Source organism: Neltuma alba, unplaced genomic scaffold (assembly GCF_004799145.2).
Source record: "Neltuma alba isolate B1F8T4 unplaced genomic scaffold, ASM479914v2 tig00012769_pilon, whole genome shotgun sequence".
In the NCBI taxonomy this organism is placed as follows: domain Eukaryota; kingdom Viridiplantae; phylum Streptophyta; class Magnoliopsida; order Fabales; family Fabaceae; genus Neltuma; species Neltuma alba.
Window position 1 is genome coordinate 25,287 of NW_021637179.1, and position 19,647 is coordinate 44,933.

Here is a 19,647-nt window from a genome sequence, read left to right on the forward strand (position 1 = left end):
CTATTTCATTTTATCCATTCACAGGATTTGTCTTCATGACTCTTAAATATGATATGATTTTTCTTTTTTCTTTTTTTTCCCTATATTATACGGAAAGTATATTAAGGTAGTCTCATTAGTTCCAAGTATTTGCATAAAGATTCAGATTTATTAATTTTAAAAAGCAATAGTAGTCACGTTAATGAATAGTGAAAAATAACGTGATAGTATGCATGCACATTCTATATAAAATTATTGATGAGCAGAAAAATGACGAAACTGTTTCATTCATTATGAACATCTAACCCCAATTAAGTGGCTCGGGAGGCAAATATATATTACTTGTTCTTATCTCCATACACTCTTTATATGTTCACACACAAACAGTTTTTACATGCCATCCTCATAGTTTTTAGTCACTAATCTCGGCCTTGCAATTAATGTTTTTCCGTCAAGGATGACTGCTTCTGTGTACTAATCTTCTATGCACGCGCGCACGCGCACACACTAGTTACTTATAGATTCACAATGAATCAGCATTACCTTGTTTAAAATACGTATTGATGCTAAAATGAGAACTGGTTCCTTTTGCACATGTAGCAACCTCTTTTACATGTTAAATGTATCCTGAGTTAACAAAGTAGCTTGATTTTATACATAACAGGGAGTTTATAAACCCTAAAAAACACTTAAAATAAGTATTTTTATGTAAGTTGAGACAAAATTTCTCTCATATATTTACTTAAAATTACTTTTAAAAGGCTAATCCTCATGGTGATAAACACCATTTCATTTAGATAATAGTCTGGATGACAGCTTTGTTATGCTTTTGACCTTTTGCTAAAAAGTTGATTCCTTTGCCAATTTCCTCTCTATGTAACTCTCATGTGGGGAAGCAGTGGCAACAAGAGATGAATTATTGAAGAAAAAACCGCGTGAATCCCAAAAGCCTAATTCCAAGTTATGATCCTCTTGTGACTTGCAGCGATTCTGGGCATTCGGTGTGGGAAAGGGGGCATTTGATTGAGGTTATTATGTCTTTTTTATCTTTCTTTTTTATTTGCTTCGGCCTGTAACAAAAATCTTTGTACAATCTCTGCTATACTCTGCTTCTGGAATTGGAATCCTTTTTCGGCGACTAGAATTTGAACCCTTATATTTGAGGAATTAAACACATCTTATCTGTATCCCATCTTCGATTCTTTGTGATCCTTTGCCCAGGGTTGGCCTGTCTCTCTCTCTGTTTTTTTTGGCAAAAATTAATTCACTGGTGTTTAGTTTATTTTTATTTTCGATCAGGTGTTTCTAATTTATTTTGCTTGAATTGAACCCTTTATAATCTATGTTATGGGCATCAATCCCTGAGTTAAAAATCATTTTAATGTTGTTAATTTTTTTTTAAATACAAGAGGGCAAGCTAAGCTTGAATGATCAAAGTACAAGAAACTCCCAGGAGCTACTCCATATCAGCTTGCAGATGAGCCAAGCAGTCATCAGGTGGTTGTGACGACACCACCATATTCTCCTGGATATGATGTGCCCCTTTTGCCAAGAAATCTGCACAATGTACAGCTCAACGGGGGACATACGTGAATGATATATCCCAATCGGAATATAGTAGTTCTCTGACCTCATTGATCTCCGCCCAATGTGGGTGATTAATTCCACCTTCAAACATTATTAAATGGAAGAGTTCCAAAGAGTCGGTATGTGAGACTACACTAGTATAGCCATGAGATTTACACAGTTTAAGTCCTGTTAGCAGTGCCATTAGCTCTGCCGAAGTAGGTGGCAGCATTCCTAGCTTCCTCTGAAATCCCAGGAGCCATTCACCTCTTGAATTCCGGATAATGCCCCCTCCGGCTGCAATTTTAACAATATCATCTAGGAATATAATTCCGACCATATGGCATGTGGAGAATTTTTCTGTACTATTTATAAGTTATTAGTAAGAAAACCTCAGCCTGTTCGGGTTAGCTCATATCCACATCACAAGAGGTAAGGTTGGACATAGCTCAGACCCTCATCTTCATCTTCAAATGAAGAACTAGAAACTTACTCCAATTTCGAAATTTTGCGAGTAGGGCAGGCTGATTGACATTCCTCTGCTTGCCAGTGAGAAGCTTCTTCATATTACTGCTTACAAATTTACAATTACAAATGTTGATGAACTAAATAAATGGGTATTTACCCTTTCATGCCTTAAGCCTCAGGTTACATCATAAATTCATTTGCAGGACTTGACAGCGAGAAGACTCTAAAATTCTAGGAAAAAGAAAGGGTTCAAAACAGATTGTGCTAATTGTACTGACTGCGGGGAAAATTTATTTGGTTCATTAACAGAAGTAGGATGTTCTCTGTGTACAACTCAATCATATTTACTGTCACAAATTCTTCTATATGATCTATGAGTAGTCTTGGAGCTGAGATTGAAAATAAACGGCAGAGGAGAAAAACAGATGTGAGGGAAAACGATGAGGGAGACGAAGCCAAAGATACCAACTCTGTTACATCGTTGGGAATGTTTCGGAAAAGGTCCAGCGTTGTCCCACCGTCGTTCTAAGAATGCAGGATATAATTGGTGAACCAACCAGTGGAACGCATCGTTTCGTTTCGATTCTGAGAAGTTAATTTAGAGATCATTATTTCCCAGATTTCCATTTTCCAAGCTGGTCAAAAGCTTTGGACTATCTTCGTGGTGCTCTCTCAATGGATGTGGCAACCTCTGCCTCTAGTTATGTGACCTCTCCGGACGACCGTATCAAGCTCAACATCGGCGGGAAGCTCTTCGAGACGACGCTAGCCGTACTTCGTTCCGGTGGTTCGGATTCCCTACTCACCGCCCTCTCCCTCCTTGACACCAGCAATAACCACCCTGTTTTCATTGACCGCGACCCCGAGATCTTCTCCGTCCTCCCCTCTCTCCTCCGCACCAAGCAGCTCCCTCCACAGCTCGTCGTTTCTCCAAGCAAGAACTCGCCGATGAAGCCCTTTACTACGGCATCGACGCCCAACTCAGGTCAGCCATGGCTCCGTCACCGTTGGATGGGATCGATGCCTCTACCACCGCAACAATTCGACCGGCGTCCGAAGGCTTGTCTCCCACTTTCACCGCCGCCGAGGTCGATGGATCCATTTGGATAGCCCACGGTGGTCAGATTTCTTGCTACGACTGGAATCTCAGCCACTCATGCACCATTCGAACTCATCTAGACGAAATTGATTCGATTTGCCGTGTCTGGCCCGAAATTGCGGCTATAGGGTCAGAATCCAACGCGGGACTGCACTTCTACGATTTCTCCGATGGGCGCAACATCGGGACGGTTCAGTGGACTGATCCTTCTGATCCCCGTATCTTCAAGGCCCGAGTGAACGCAATAGCTGGCTCAGAGAGTTCCATTTTTGCGGCGTTTGATTGCCCGCACAGAGAGAATTGTGTCCTTGAAGTAGATAAAACAAAGCTTCAGATCGTGTCTCAGCTCGCTAGACAATCTGGTAATCAGGCTAAGCATACGGTTCCTGGGAAGCTGACGTGGGTACCCCAGACCAGCGTGATTGTCGGAAGTGCAGTTACGAGCGGGGCTTTTGGATACTCTGGCTACATCAGATTGTGGGACCCTCGTTCCGGCGAGGTGGTGTGGGAGACGAATGAGCCGGGTGCAGGTAGAAGCAGTAGGTTTGGGGATTCGTTTGCGCGCGTGGACGTCGACGTGGAAGGCTTGGCTTTGTTCAAGCTCTGCTCTCAATCCGGGGATTTGGCAATGGCGGGCATGCGGCATTTAAAAGAGGATCCGTGGATTTATTTGCAAGAAAGGAACCCAAGCTTGGTGAACACCGGGAGAGTTAGCAGCAGTGTGATTCATTGTTACAGGAAGCAGGCGTTTGTCGGGAGAGAGGGTGATTTAGAGGTTTGGTCCAGACTCGAAGGGATGAAAAATGGTGCAGAAATAGCTGGTGGAGATGCTGAGGGTTTGTATAGAAGAAATTTCGTGGATAAAATAGAGAATTCAGAGAGGGGGGGATTATTAAGCAGATCGATGGTGGTGGGAACAGGTTGTTTATTAGCAGAGAAGAGGTTGAAGGTATTGAAGTATGGGAGAGTTCTTGTTCTTCTGGCTCGATTTCAGTTTTGTGATGAAGGAATTGTCATGGCTATGAGAATTTGGTCTCAAACCGGCTTTATTTAGTTGAGCGTGGTCACCCTACTTTACAACAGACCCTTTTGCATTATGCCAGAGACTTTTCCTCCCTGGAAACTGCAATTTTTGGTATGGCTTCGAATTCTATCAGCGTGTCACCGATGATTTTATACTTACAAGATACTTTGTCCCCGATGATATTTGCTTTATATCTCTGCCAATATTTCATAGCCAGCTCCAAACTTGAATACAGGAAGGAAGACGCTTGTATTAGGCCCAGATAGCAAACGTAAAGCTTGTGAATGGGACAATTTTTTATGGAACCAGAAATTGAAGTCATTTCTGGTCTATTAATTGCTTAAAATACTACTCTATTTTAGCATAATATAAATACTACTCCATTCTAGTTTAGCACACCACTATTTGGAACTGTGAATCAATATGCTAAACTTTAAAACATGAGCATATCATTGGCAGGGAGGGATGACAGGGTTTGTCTTCGTACGACTACTCACAGATTGCTCTCTGAAGTATTATTGAATGACCAGAATCTTTCCTTATTAGAGCTCTGGTAGTTTGGTGGCTACAGTATACAAGCTAAGCTTTCTTGTTATGTAAAGTTCCAGTAACTAGACCTTTTTTCTTCTCCTTTTGAAACTAGGTCGTAGACAAACATTGTTCGAAGAAGTATGCTTTGCAGGTGAACAGATGTTTGGGATCTTAGCTTAACCCGTTCTGCTGCCATTGTACATGCCAAAAAGTTCTTAAGATGCGATCTTGATTAAGTTATTCAAACTCATTGTTTTACTAGGATGTTAGGTAACCAGGATTGAGCTCCTCTAAAGTGCAACTGCTCTTAGAGAGTTTCGTGCATGGTAACTGCTGATCTAAAAATTCAGGGAGCCGGTTTTCATTCATCTGTTGGTTTATATCAAGTCATTCCTTCTCTGAAAATTTTCAAGAGTTGATTTCATTATCAGCGGTGATCTACCACGCCCCTTTTTGTTTCCTAGATAACCGAAGGCTAAAACACTGGCAGCATCCTATATTTTACATTACTAGCTCACAGTTCTCTTTTGCTATGTGGTTTCTGACACTTCTGAAAGAAATGTTTGTGGAGACTAAAACATAGTGCTGAAACTTGTAGAATTGCTATACAAATGCCGAAGTGCAATTTCGCTGAGCGAAGTGAGATCAACGGCAGTGCTATTTTCAGTATTTTGTATGTTGTTCAACTCAGGTTGAATGTGCATAGTGATTATAAGCTTATAAGGTCCCGAGTTGGTTGGATGCTGGTTATTAGGGTGAAGGAATTATGAGATCCGAGGTTAACGACTTTTTGTTGTAAAATGTGTGCATATGGGTATGGTATACCATGTTGTAAGCGACAATGGTCATTCTCATGTAAAACAGTAAAAAATTCGAAGGCTAATATTGAAGAATGTCAAACTTTCCTCTGACATTTCCATTGGCAGGCAAGTAAAGCAGTCCTGAGTTCTTGTAGATAAAAAGACTTGCAGAGGAGGCAAGAATACAAAGGAATATCTCAGCCAATTTAGATAAATACTACCTCAAATCCTAGTTATAAGAGTTAGTTAACAAATTTAAGAAGATTAAAAAAATATGTTAAGTTAGTTATTTGTAATAAATATGTGTTGTTTTTTCTAAAATATCCTTACTAATCAAGTGTATTGGCTAGAACTACCATTATTAGAAAGATTATTTTGAAAAAAAATACATAAATATAAAAAACAAAGTGGATTGAGGTTTTATATTTATGATCAAAATAAAAGTCAAATAAGATTTTATATTAAAGACGGGATGTAGCACTAAAGAGAAGCAAGATTGGCATGAAGATGATCTCTAGTTTGGAATCCGATCAAGATTTCAAAACTTGCCCCGCCAGTAACGGTTAAGAATTTGAAGAATCGTCAACATATACTAATGGGTCCAAATATTGTGATTATGAGGATTAGAATTGAGCTACAGGTTTTGTGGCTATTGTTTTTTTCCCCCCCTTGTTGATTGTTATTGTAAAATGTAAAAGCATTTAATTTGGTTTTTAAGGAAAAAAATTTTAAAGCGCTTATTTATCACCCAAGAAAAAGATTTGACTCGATTTTTATACTCTAAAATGTCCTTACTACTCTTGATCCGTGGGATATTTGTTATCAAAATTAGGCCTTATTTTAAATAAAAGTATAATGTGTTTGAAACGAAAAAGACACTTTTTAAAAAATAATTTTATCATCAATATTTTATTTTTATTTTTATTTTTGAAATTTATCCTCACCGCTAAAAAATTTTTTTTTGAAAACCTTTCTTTTTTTGGGTGTAAAGCTTAAAAGCGGAGCTCTAGAGCTATAACTTGAATTTTTTTAAGTGCGCGTAGAAAATAGAAATAGAACAGGGGCCGACGGGAAGAAGGGAAAGAGAAGGCCAGAAGGGCTTAGGAGGCGAGAGCGAGAAATCTGACACTTTTGAGACGGACGTGATAAAATCTCAGCAAATTTCATCCAGGTCATTGTGCATCCTCTGGTTCTTCTCAGCATCGTCGATAACTACAATCGGGTCGCCAAGGACACGCGCAAACGTGTCGTCGGCGTCTTGCTTGGTAGTTCATTTAAGGGCACCGTCGATGTTAGCAACAGCCATGCAGGTGAGTACCCTTTACTGAAATTTCCGATTTTGACTTGTAGATTTGATTGTCTTTATATTTTTAGGGTAAAATTCTGCAAATTCTGGTAGCTCATTTAAGGGCACCGTCTGAAGGCTTGTCTCCCACTTGCACCGCTGGCGATCGAGGTCGATGGATCCATTTGAATAGCCCAGGTGGTCAGGTTTCTTGCTACGACCGGAATCTCAGCCACTCATGCACCATTTGATCTCATCTAGACGATATTGATTCGATTCGCCAAGCCTGCACTCGTTCTCGCGTATCTCCTCTACTATTCATGCACCATATTCACTTATTCGAAGTCGTGCAATGATAATATTCTGATGCAGTAGTTTATCCATTTCTCTTCTTGTTTTTTTCCCCCTTTGTTTCTTTTTCTAACTTAGAAAGAGCGAACTGGCCCTTGCATTATAATCAGCTTTCCATTTCATTTTACCCATTGATAGGACTTGTATTATTCATTATTCATGACTCTTAAATATGGTTATGAATTTTTTTTCCCCATATTAAACGGAAAGTATATTAAGATAGTCTTAGTTCAAGTATTTGCATAAAGATTCAGATTTATTAATTTTAAAAAGCAATAGTAATCAGTCACGTTAATGAATAGTAAAAAATAACGTAATAACATGCAAACACATTAGATATAAAATATTGATAAGCAGAAAAGTGACGAAACTGTTTCATTCTGAACATATAACCCAATTAAGTGGCAAGTATATATTACTCGTTCTTATCTCCACACGCTCTTTATATGCTCACACACAAACCTTTTTTTTAATTACTAATCTCGTCCTTGCAATGGCCTGGCGTTCTAACAAATTAATGTTTTTCGTACTTTTGCATCTCCACTCTTCTCTGTCTACACACACACACACACTAATTACTTAAAGATTCACGATGAATCAGCATTACCTTGTTTAAAATATGTACTGATACTGAAATGAGAACTAGTTCATTTTGAACATGTAGCAACCTCTTTTACATGTTAAACGTATCTTGAGTTAACAAGTAGCGTGATTTTACATATCACGTGGTGTTTGAAAACCTTAAAAAAACACTTAAAATAAGTATTTTTATACAAGTTGAGACAAAATTTTTCTCATATATTTACTTAGAATCACTTTTAAAAAGCTAATTCTTATCGTGGTAAATCAAATAGTATGACAGCTTCTTGCTATGCTTTTGGCTTGTTGCTAAAAAGTTGATTACTTTCCCAATTTCCTCTCTCTGACTCTCATGTGGGGAAGCAGTGGTAACAAGAGATGAATTATTGAAGAAGAAAAAACCGCGTGAAATCAACCTCAGTTAAAAATCATTTTAATTTTGTTAATTTCAATTTATAGAATTTCATTCATTTTATGAAATTTCTATGATTTATTTAACAGCGTTCTATATGACTCTTTATAAAATCATCCAAGAAAAAGAATAATACAAAAGTGTGAATGTGCAAGAGGCTTACTTTTCTTCTTTACCTTTCCCTGAATACACACCAATTACTTTATAATTACAAAAAATCTGGACTGCTGTGGAGTTTAACCAATAATATCTCTATTAGTGTTTTTTTTTTTGGGTCTAGCTTCGAACTGAATTTTCACTCAGGTTGGAAAAGGTTTGTCCAAGCATGAAAATGCACAAAGACTGACCCTGCGACATTGGCTTGAAGCTGTAAGACCTTGAAGCCTTCTCTGTTCTTACCCATTATTCCAACGTCAGTTAAGAAGAGTACTCTTTATGATCTTGAAGCTTTTGATCAACAGATTTGATATCTATTAAGCGTTGACAATGTTACTTTCTTTTTGTTTATTGCATAGATCGACCCACTTCAACGATATAGTCACAATCTACGCCTCTATTATGATGTCTGGCTTAGTAGCCAAAGTAGCCAGTGATTTTTCTACTGGTAAACACTCATTCTGAAATTTAATCTTTTCATTGTACTTACCATGAAAGACGGTAGATCAGGAACTAATAAGGATCTGGATGGCTAACTTCCTGCTTTTATTACGTTTAGGTTGGACGTTGGAGAAGGCAAAGAAGTAAATCTTGAGAGATGTCCAAGGACGACCAAACTTCAACGCCAGTGCATGAAGTATCTTGGACCAGAGTTCTCACTAATATATATATATATATATTTATATATAAACATAAGCTTGAATTAGACCTAGATTGTTGGCCCAAAAAAAAAAAAAGATATAGATTCATATCCAACAAACTTGGCTATAAAGATTCACTTTTTATTTGGCCTGGGTCTACCTAAAAACCGCTGTTAATATATCTCATACACCTTTTTGATGGTGGTAGTGGTACCAACGAAGAAAGAAAGGGAAGAATATGAAGTTATTGTTGAAGGAGGCAAGCTGGTGTATGGACAGAATGGGAAGCTTCTAGATACCGAAGATGGGTCCAAATGGATATTTGTTCTGAGCCCCACAAGGTCTTTGTATGTGGGGCGAAAGCAGAACGGTTTGTTTCATCACTCTAGCTTCCTGACTGGAGCTGCAACCACAGCAGCAGGAAGATTAGTGGCTCATCAGGGTGTCCTTGAGGTACTAATAACATAATATATCACACAGCGTAATCCTTTTCATCCTATTACTTTAAGCCTTCTGGTACTTTCCCTGAAGCAGATTCACTTGTAAGTGTTGTTATTGTATTAAAACATTTCAGGGTATTTGGCCTTATGGTGGATGCTACCGCCCTGCAGAAGAGAACTTCAGAGATGCCATTAGCTTTCTTGAGGAGCACAATGTGGACCTCTCCAGTCTCCAAAAAATTAAGGATTTATGATATAGTAATTCACTAGACTAATAATTAACATATTAGATAAACAAGGATTATGTGACATCTGACATGACTAAAAAAATTTGATTAATTAATTTATTTATTTTGGTGTAATGATTGTGCTTTTATTTTGTTGTTGTGAGATACACACACACATATATAATATATAAATACCAAGCATAGGCTCTATGGGTTGCATGTGGGATTGATCAGCGCCGAAATCTTGTAGAACGTTTGCAGCTTGACTACGAGTCTTTTTAGATTAGTGGTAGAAAAAATAACTTGTATTTAATCTAACTTTTAAAAAAGTGAGATTGAATAAAAGTTAGATTAGGTAGTGTGATTTGTGTTTAGATTGATTTTTATAAAAGTTAGTTTGTAAAGTGAAAAAGTTGTTTGGATTATAATTGAATAAGTAAGTTTAGTTTGCATAACACTTTTATTAAATAATAAAAAATGATTAAAAATATAAATTTATAAAATATAATAATTTTAAATTATTATAATATGAAAAAGTTATATTTAATTAATAAAATATATTTAAATTAGAAATAAAAATGTTTAACCAAATAATATTATATAATTAATTAGAAAATATACTCTGTATAATTCATGTAAATATAGAATAAAAATAATATTAAAAATTAAAAATATTATAACTACTGTTAAATTTTATTTTAGAATATTAAAAATAAATAACTAACAACTAATTGGAAATTACAAGAAACATATAGAGAGAGAAGCATAAGAATAATATAGATATAAGGGCAAAAATATATTTTAATTTTAAAAAGCTATTTTTGCATAACTCATAAGCAAGGTTTTAGTGTTTTTGTAATCATACTTCAAAACTAACTTTTAACCCATATGTCAAATTGACCAAAAACTGTGACAAATAGCTCCCAAATTTACAAACTGATTTATCATACCTATAAGTTATTTTTTACCCTCCAAAACACCTCACCAAACAGACTATGTGTCTACTTGTCTAGTTCACTTAGAGTGAGCAAAATAGAGAAGGCCCTCACTAGAAAAATTAGAATGTGGCCTAACTCGTTGACGAGTTTGGGGATTGTTTAGCATCACGATTGAAATTATTTTAATGTAATTCGAGACAAAACTCTTCTCACACACTTACATCATATTTCACAAATCATTATTAAAAAACTACTTATAAGCTATTCCAAATGACCTCTAATCAGATTAAAAAAGGGTGTAAATTTTGTTTTAAAAAAGGAAAAATTGCAATAAGGTCTCGTTTAAGGGAATTAAATATAAAAAGATCTCTTAAAATCATCAAATTATTTTAAAGTTTCAAGCGATCTCATTACAATAAATTTTATTTGTTTAGTTACTAACTTGCTCTTTTTTTTTTTTAACTTTGCATTGACAACTAAAAGAGCAGTTGTTGACAACTTAAAGTGTAAGAATTGACAACTACTGTGGCAAGTATTAACAACATATTTTCTCAGCACATCACAAAATATAATGCATGAGTTGTCAATACCTGCCATAATAGTTGTCAATTCTTATACCTTAAGTTGTTAAGGACTACTCTTTCAGTTGTCATTACAAACTTAAAAAAAAAAAAGGCAAATTGGCAACTAAACAAATGAATTCTTCTGTGATAAGATTCTTTGATATTTCAAAATAATTTGATAATTTTAAAAGGCCTTTTCGTATTTAATTCTCTTGACAGGGACTTTAGTGCAATTTTCCCTTTAAAAAATTTATAAAACGAGACCGTTTTAGCTAAATTTTCAGGAGTTATCAGTGGGCTCAAAATCTTTAATTGTTTTTCTTTGCTTATATTCTTGAGAAATTTTTGCATGCTCCCAGTGCACCAAGTCATTTGTGCACTGTCCAATAAAAATATGCCACGTGAGTTTTATTTTATCTTATGTGCCATCAGTTTTTCTCTGCTCATTTATATGTCACCTGACAATTCAAATTATTTTAATAATTTGTCTCTTTAATTTCTCCCCCCTCTCTCCCGCGCATCAATTTTTCAAAAAATTTATCTTTAATTTTTATGAGTTCTGTTACTTCTTATTTTTAATGGTGGCGGCCGAGTTAGACCGGTTTCCTCCTCTATCTCCAGCGACCAAAACAAATTCTAGATTCATTATGATAACATTTTAACTCCACCTGCGATCTTCAGTAAACCCACTAATTTTAATTGACAGAAAAAATCTACGCCCCTTCAATTAGTCGCCCGACCAGTTTCTATATTTGATGAATAGCAAGAGAAATATTGATTTAGTAGGTTTCAACCTTCCATTAATTCAAGCCAACCAAAAAAAAAGAAGAGGAGGAGGAAGAAGGAAGAGGTGAAAGAGTTATGGAAAAAAAATCTGTTGTACTTTGAATCAGTAATCCTCAATTATCCGGACTGTGCAAATAATTCGGCCACTCTAGTAAGTGCATCTTTCTCTTATCCCAGTTACCTCGTCGCTTTAGCAAACAAGATATTCTCATCCGAGCAGGAAATTTTAATGGATGCAGGATGCTGATTGCTCCGTGAGAAGGGGTTATAGATAAAAAGACTTGCAGAGGAGGCAAGAATACAAAGGAATATCTCAGCCAATTTAGATAAATACTACCTCAAATCCTAGTTATAAGAGTTAGTTAACAAATTTAAGAAGATTAAAAAAATATGTTAAGTTAGTTATTTGTAATAAATATGTGTTGTTTTTTCTAAAATATCCTTACTAATCAAGTGTATTGGCTAGAACTACCATTATTAGAAAGATTATTTTGAAAAAAAATACATAAATATAAAAAACAAAGTGGATTGAGGTTTTATATTTATGATCAAAATAAAAGTCAAATAAGATTTTATATTAAAGACGGGATGTAGCACTAAAGAGAAGCAAGATTGGCATGAAGATGATCTCTAGTTTGGAATCCGATCAAGATTTCAAAACTTGCCCCGCCAGTAACGGTTAAGAATTTGAAGAATCGTCAACATATACTAATGGGTCCAAATATTGTGATTATGAGGATTAGAATTGAGCTACAGGTTTTGTGGCTATTGTTTTTTTCCCCCTTGTTGATTGTTATTGTAAAATGTAAAAGCATTTAATTTGGTTTTTAAGGAAAAAAATTTTAAAGCGCTTATTTATCACCCAAGAAAAGATTTGACTCGATTTTTATACTCTAAAATGTCCTTACTACTCTTGATCCGTGGGATATTTGTTATCAAAATTAGGCCTTATTTTAAATAAAAGTATAATGTGTTTGAAACGAAAAAGACACTTTTTAAAAAATAATTTTATCATCAATATTTTATTTTTATTTTTGAAATTTATCCTCACCGCTAAAATTTTTTTTTTAAAAAAAAACCTTTCTTTTTTTGGGTGTAAAGCTTAAAAGCGGAGCTCTAGAGCTATAACTTGAATTTTTTTAAGTGCGCGTAGAAAATAGAAATAGAAACGATTTTGACTTCTAGATTTGATTGTTTTTATATTTTTTGGGTAAAATTCTGCAAATTCTGGTAGCTCATTTAAGGGCACCGTCTGAAGGCTTGTCTCCCACTTGCACCGCTGGCGATCGAGGTCGATGGATCCATTTGAATAGCCCAGGGTGGTCAGGTTTCTTGCTACGACCGGAATCTCAGCCACTTATTCATGCACCATATTCACTTATTCGAAGTCATGCAATGATAATTCTGATGCAGTAGTTTATCCATTTCTTTTCTTGTTTTTTTTTCCCCTTTATTTCTTTTTCTAACTTAGAAAGAGCGAACTGGCCCCTGCATTATAATCAGCCTTCCATTTCATTTTACCCATTGATAGGACTTGTATTATTCATTATTCATGGCTCTTAAATATGGTATGAAATTTCTTTTTCCATATTAAACGGAAAGTATATTAAGATAGTCTTAGTTCCAAGTATTTGCATAAAGATTCAGATTTATTAATTTTAAAAAGCAATAGTAATCAGCCACGTTAATGAATAGTGAAAAATAACGTAATAATATGCATACACATTAGATATAAAATATTGATAAGCAGAAAAGTGACGAAACTGTTTCATTCTGAACATATAACCCAATTAAGTGGCAAGTATATATTACTCCTTCTTATCTCCACACACTCTTTATATGTTCACACACAAACCTTTTTTTTAATTACTTATCTCGTCCTCGCCACGGCCTGGCGCTCTAACAAATTAATGTTTTTCGTACTTTTGCATCTCCACTCTTCTTTCTCTGCGCACACACTAATTACTTAAAGATTCACAACGAATCAGCATTACCTTGTTTAAAATATGTATTGATACTAAAATGAGAACTGGTTCATTTTGAACATGCATGTAGCAACCTCTTTTACATGTTAAACGTATCTCGAGTTAATAATGTAGCGTGATTTTACATATCATGTGGTGTTTGAAAACGTTAAAAAACACTTAAAATAAGTATTTTATCCAAGTTGAGGTAAAATTTTTCTCATATATTTACTTAAAATCACTTTTAAAAAGCTAATTCTTATCGTGGTAAATTAAATAGTATGACAGCTTCTTGTTATGCTTTTGGCCTTTTGCTAAAAAGTTGATTCCTTTCCCAATTTCCTCTCTCTTCCTGACTCTCATGTGGGGAAGTAGTGGTAACAAGAGATGAATTATTGAAGAAGAAAAAACCGCGCGAAATCAACCGAGTTAAAAATCATTTTAATTTTGTGTATTTCACTTTATAAAATTTCATTCATTTTATGAAATTTCTATGATTTATTTAACAGCGTTCTATATGACTCTTTATAAAATCATCCCAGAAAAAGAATAATACAAAAGTGTGAATGTGCATGAGGCTTGCTTTTCTTCTTTACCTCTCTCTGAATACACACCAATTGCTTTATAATTACAAACAATCTGGATTGCTGTGGAGTTTAACTATAATAATATCTTTATTAATGTTTTTTTTTTGTCTAGCTTCTAACTGAATTTGCATGCTCCCAGCGCACCATGTCATTAGTGCACTGTCCAATAAAAATATGCCACGTGAGATTTATTTTATCTTATGTGCCTTCAATTTTTCTCTCCTCATTTATGTCACCTGACATTCAAGTTATTTTAATAATTTGTTTCTTTCATTCCCCCCCCCCCTCCCGTGGATCAGTTTTTCAAAAACCCTCTTTTTTTTCTCTTTTTCCCACTGAAGCCGCCATGCTCTGCCGAAAAATTTATGAGCTCTGGCCACACGGTTTATGCACAATTCATAACCAAAAACACCGTAATTATGCAATTATCATATATGGAAACAAAATGAGTCATAGGACTCACATCACATGCTTGATTACAAGTGTTGCTGATCAAGTTTTGATCATTGATTTTCGAGTTAATGAAAATTTTACACTTTTATATCTGCTTTCATTTTGATTTTAATCCCTCAAGTTTTAAATCATAGGTCTTAGCTTCTTAAATTTCTTTTTATTTAAAATATTGTTCCCTATAATGCAATAAAAATATAACCATTTTGTCCCTTGATAAAGCAAAACCTATGATTTGAAATTTGAGATAATCAAAACCAAAATAAGGCTAAATTTGAAGTAACAAACATTATATCAACCCTTGATTTTCTGACTAACGACGCCGCACAAAGCTTGATCACTAACATCCTCTTAAATGTTAACATCAAATGCTAGCTTTTGTGATCATTTAGATTTTAATTCTTGTTTTTTTTTTCCATTCAAGATGGTTGGCCAATAAAAGACAACGACAACACAAATTTAATTATTCTCAACAATAATGCCCAACACTGCTTGCCATTAATTCTTGATGTCTAACCTAATATTATAGCGCTCTGGTATCCACTAATGACTAATTAATATACTTTCATTGTTAGCCCAAAAAAGTGGAAGAAAAAATTTACTTCGAATTTTCATTTGTTAAAAGTAAAAATTCAAAAAAATTATTTTTATTTCACAATTAATTTTATATTTATGTATTAATTAAACTAGACATCAACACTCATAATCCAACCCAAATTAGCTGAAAACCCCAATTTTATATATATATATATATATATATCAATAGCGTTTAAAACTTTTTTTGATGACCAAGAGAGTTTATACCTCTTGCCACAGCGTGCCTATACCCCACCGGCACTTGCTATCTCAAAGTTTCCTGAAGTTTCAATCAACGGTTCTGATGTATTCTCCCTTCATGAAACCTGATATTACCCGTTGTAAGTGTATATATTCTCCCTGGATCAATTATGCACATATATATATATATATATATATATTGAGTATTTTGAATTTGCTCTTCTATATGCAGAAAGGATATAGAGTGCCAAGAACAAAGTGTGAGCCGCTACCCAGAGACAAGCTTTTAGTCCCATTATCTTCCACGACGGTCGTTTTGCTCAGAGGCCAACCCCTCTTATGGCACTTGTGACCTTCCTATGGCTCCCTATTGGCACCATACTCTCCATCTTAAGGGTATACCTTAACATCCCACTACCAGAAATACTCGTTTGGTACAACTCCAAGCTTCTGGGGGTCAGAATCCTTGTGAAGGGCACCCCAGTCCCACCCCCTTCCCCAAAGACAGGCCAAAACGGTGTCCTTTTTGTTTGCAACCACCGTACGGTCGTGGATCCTGTGGTTATTGCAGTTGCTCTCAAGAGAAAAGTCAGTTGTGTCACCTACAGCATAAGCAGCAAGTTCAATGAAATAACATCGCCGATCAAAGCGGTTGCTTTGTCAAGAGAAAGAGAGAAGGATGTAGAGAATATTAAAAAACTGCTTCAGGAAGGCAACTTGGTGATTTTTCCCGAAGGAACCACTTGCAGGGAACCATTTCTGTTAAGGTTCAGTGCTCCTTTTGCTGAATTAACCGAGAGGATTGTTCCTGTGGTTATCAACACGAAGCAGACTGTGTTTAACGGGACCACAGTTCTGGGCACAAGATTTTGGACCCTTGCTTTGTGTTCATGAGCCCTATGCCCACATTTGAGATCACTTTTCTGGACCAGCTTCCAGTTGAGCTCACGTCTAAGGGAGGGAAGTCCAGTTTTGAAGTTGCGAATTACATTCAGACAGTTCTTGCGGGGACGCTTAGGTTTGAGTGTACGAATCTGACGAGGAAAGATAAGTACAGCATGCTTGCTGGAACAGATGGGAGGATTGCATTAAAGAAGGAGAAGGATGGGGAGAAGAAGACTCGAAAGCTTGAAATCAATTGTGATAGCAGACAGGGACAAGAGAAGTACGTATAAGTACGTGGGAGATTGGTTATTCTTTTGCATTATGAATTTAGTGGGCTAGCAACGTGTTCCTATATTTGTGATAAAGCGCATCAATTATCTATATGATTGTGCTTTTATTTTGTTGTTGTGATATAAATTAATACCAACATGTATTCTCTATCGGTTGCATGTTGGATTTATCAGTCCTGAAATCTTCTACAGCCTTTATGGCTCGAAGATTTTACAAGGGCAGTTTTAGACTTCGACAGGGTTGATCGGTTTACCATGTCCAGCTAGAGTGCAAAAACAGAGAAGGCCCTCAATTGTAACGTTAGTGTGTGGCCTAACTTCTTGATGATTTCGTATCTTAGAAGTTACAAGTGGGCTCAAAAACTTCGATTGATTTTCTCTTTGATTGTATCCTTTGGGCCAAACCTTAATGATCCATTAATTCCCAAAAAAACCAAACACAACAGGGCCTAAACTGTAACGATGCTCGTTTATTAATTTTCTTAACGGGCAAGCGCACTGCTATGGCTTATATGTATTGTGATTATTATACTCGTTCTGCATAATATATCATTACAACCCAATGAACTAATGGATTGTCTCGTTGAGGCCTTTGAGAGGTGGGGGTGAGCCTTTTTCGGTTTGGTTCCTTTTTTTTTTTTTTTTCATCACAAGTATGAATAACAAATATAATAGTGATTTTACATATTATATTGAGAAAGCAAAGACCATTAAGATATCAAAGTCATGCTTTTGATACTAGAGGAGAGAGTTAACAAAGTTGACACCTTTACCATTCCTTCCTCCGTTTCTCTCCGCATCAATCCCAAGACCTTCATTCCAAGTTACGATCTCCTTGTGGTCGCCACGATTCCCTGGGAGGTGGCGTTTGATTAAGGTTAGTAGGTCTTTTTTATGATTTATTTTTGTTTGGCCTGTAACAGAAATCTTACTGCAATATCTGCTATGCTCTGCTTTTTGGAATTCCACAGCAATCAAACACTTTTGATCGTTTTCTCATTTTTGATTCTCTGTTAAGCTTTTGTGACGCCTTATCTGAGCTTCCCCTTTCTTTCTTTCTTTTTTTTCTTTTTTTAAAAATAATTCACAAGTGTTTTATTTGCTTTAATTTTGAACAACATCTTTTTAATTTATTTTATTTGATCAATTGAATAGTTTGATTTATTGCAGATATCAATCCTTGAGTTAAAAACTATTTTAATATTATTAATTTTAATTTATAGAATTTCATTCACTTTTTGAGATTTCTATCATCTTATTTAACACCGTTTTAGTATTGGTTTATTTCTATAAATGAAATTTCATCCTATTTGTAAATTAAAATTAAGTAATCAAACAATGAGGTCTTTTTTTTAAAAATAAATTATGGAAAACCTGATTTAAAATTAAGATGTAAGTGGAATGGTGGACTAATTTTCTTTCGTTTTCTTTTAATAACTTTAGGCTGTTTTTCTCATACCTAGAAAAGCACAGAGAATGAGAGATCTTATGAATCAGTCCAGGATTTGGGGGTATGTGGGAAGTGTGTCAGCCATAAATGGCCTGGTTTGCTTTGGTCTCAGCTCCACCTACAACATCTCATTTGGAAAATGGGGTTTTGGCGGTCTTCTCGTTTATCTATCATTCAGGTTAATCATGTGGTGCCTTGTATTGTGGGGCAAGAGAATTCGAGTTTCAGAGAAATTCCAATGTCTTGTGGCAACTCTAATTTTTATTGTGATCTGTTCGATCTCCGCCCTGCACGACAAACTTGTGCCTGGAAAATCAGATGCACTGAGCATTATCTCGTATGGTTCGTTTGCCTTGATGTCGCTGTCCGTATCAAGGAAGTTTGAACTCGGATTCGAAACTGGCTTCTCCACTTTTTTCCTATCATTATTTGTCATACAACTTTTCAAAACCAAGCGGAACCTCTTACCGATTGCTTCCGTTTTCTGCTTGGTCATCTTTGTTCTTCGCCGCAACTCAGAATGCGGAGTACACTTTGGTTCCAGCAGTCCAAACGGCTATCATCAGGTTGAAGTTGGTCCTCCAAATGCAGCTGTAATAGAAATTGGCGATGAAGACACCAACGAGGAGGTCTTATTGACTTTTGCAGCAAACTATTCAAGCAATTGACCCTGTTACTTGAACTAACATGCATGTATTTTATCCTTATGGATTTTGTTTTTTGGCAGAGCCAAGACTCGCCAGGGATGGAAGAAGTTTCAGGGCAGAGCTTGTCATCTAGGAACAATCAGCATAATAACCAAGAGGAGCCTTCTCAAGCTGTAAGTGACCAAAACGGAATATAAATACTCAGTTTAATTACTGATTTAGTACTTCTCTAGTCTCCTATTAAATGACAGAACAATGTTTTATGACTTTCATACAGACGCATCATTCCCCAGGCAAGGAAGAAGTCTCAGAAGGAAGCATATTAGTCTGGGACAATGAGCAAAACAACGAAGAAGAGGAAGATCGTCCGTCTTTCCCTGCTGTAGGTGATCAAATCCAATATTAATGTTCATTTGGTTGATTGGATTTTTCCATCTTGTGTTAATGGTTTCCATTTTTTGCAGGAATCCTCGGACCAAGATCATGTTTCATCTGGAAACAACAACGTCACAGTTCAAAACGACTGGATGCACAGTTCTCCCAAATTAATTTCACCAAAACCACCACGGGAACCCCTAAGGTCCTCCTCTTAAACACCCATCTCCTGCAATGCTCAATGTATTTAGAGTCGTGGCGATAAAGATTCACAGTAAATTAATTACACAATATTCTCTTTTGGCCAGAAAAATAGAATTTGTGTGGATCATAAAAAACCAAAGAATACAATCACCAATAGCGGAAGCCCCAGAAAA

General features: G+C 35.8%; 1 protein-coding gene and 2 pseudogenes across 1 annotated transcript; all 3 read left to right on the plus strand.

The window, feature by feature from the left end:
• The first annotated feature begins 2,688 nt into the window (after window positions 1–2,688).
• Window positions 2,689–4,166, plus strand: LOC114730849 (BTB/POZ domain-containing protein At3g09030-like). The gene is made up of 2 exons (XM_028917959.1): window positions 2,689–2,998; window positions 3,193–4,166. Exons 1-2 carry the CDS (start codon window positions 2,689–2,691, stop codon window positions 4,164–4,166), a joined length of 1,284 nt encoding a protein of 427 aa, XP_028773792.1.
• Window positions 4,167–5,278: 1,112 nt separating this feature from the next.
• LOC114730850 (IQ domain-containing protein IQM5-like) lies at window positions 5,279–13,815 on the plus strand (annotated as a pseudogene).
• Window positions 13,816–15,726: 1,911 nt separating this feature from the next.
• Window positions 15,727–16,798, plus strand: LOC114730852 (glycerol-3-phosphate 2-O-acyltransferase 6-like; annotated as a pseudogene).
• Window positions 16,799–19,647: the final 2,849 nt, after the last annotated feature.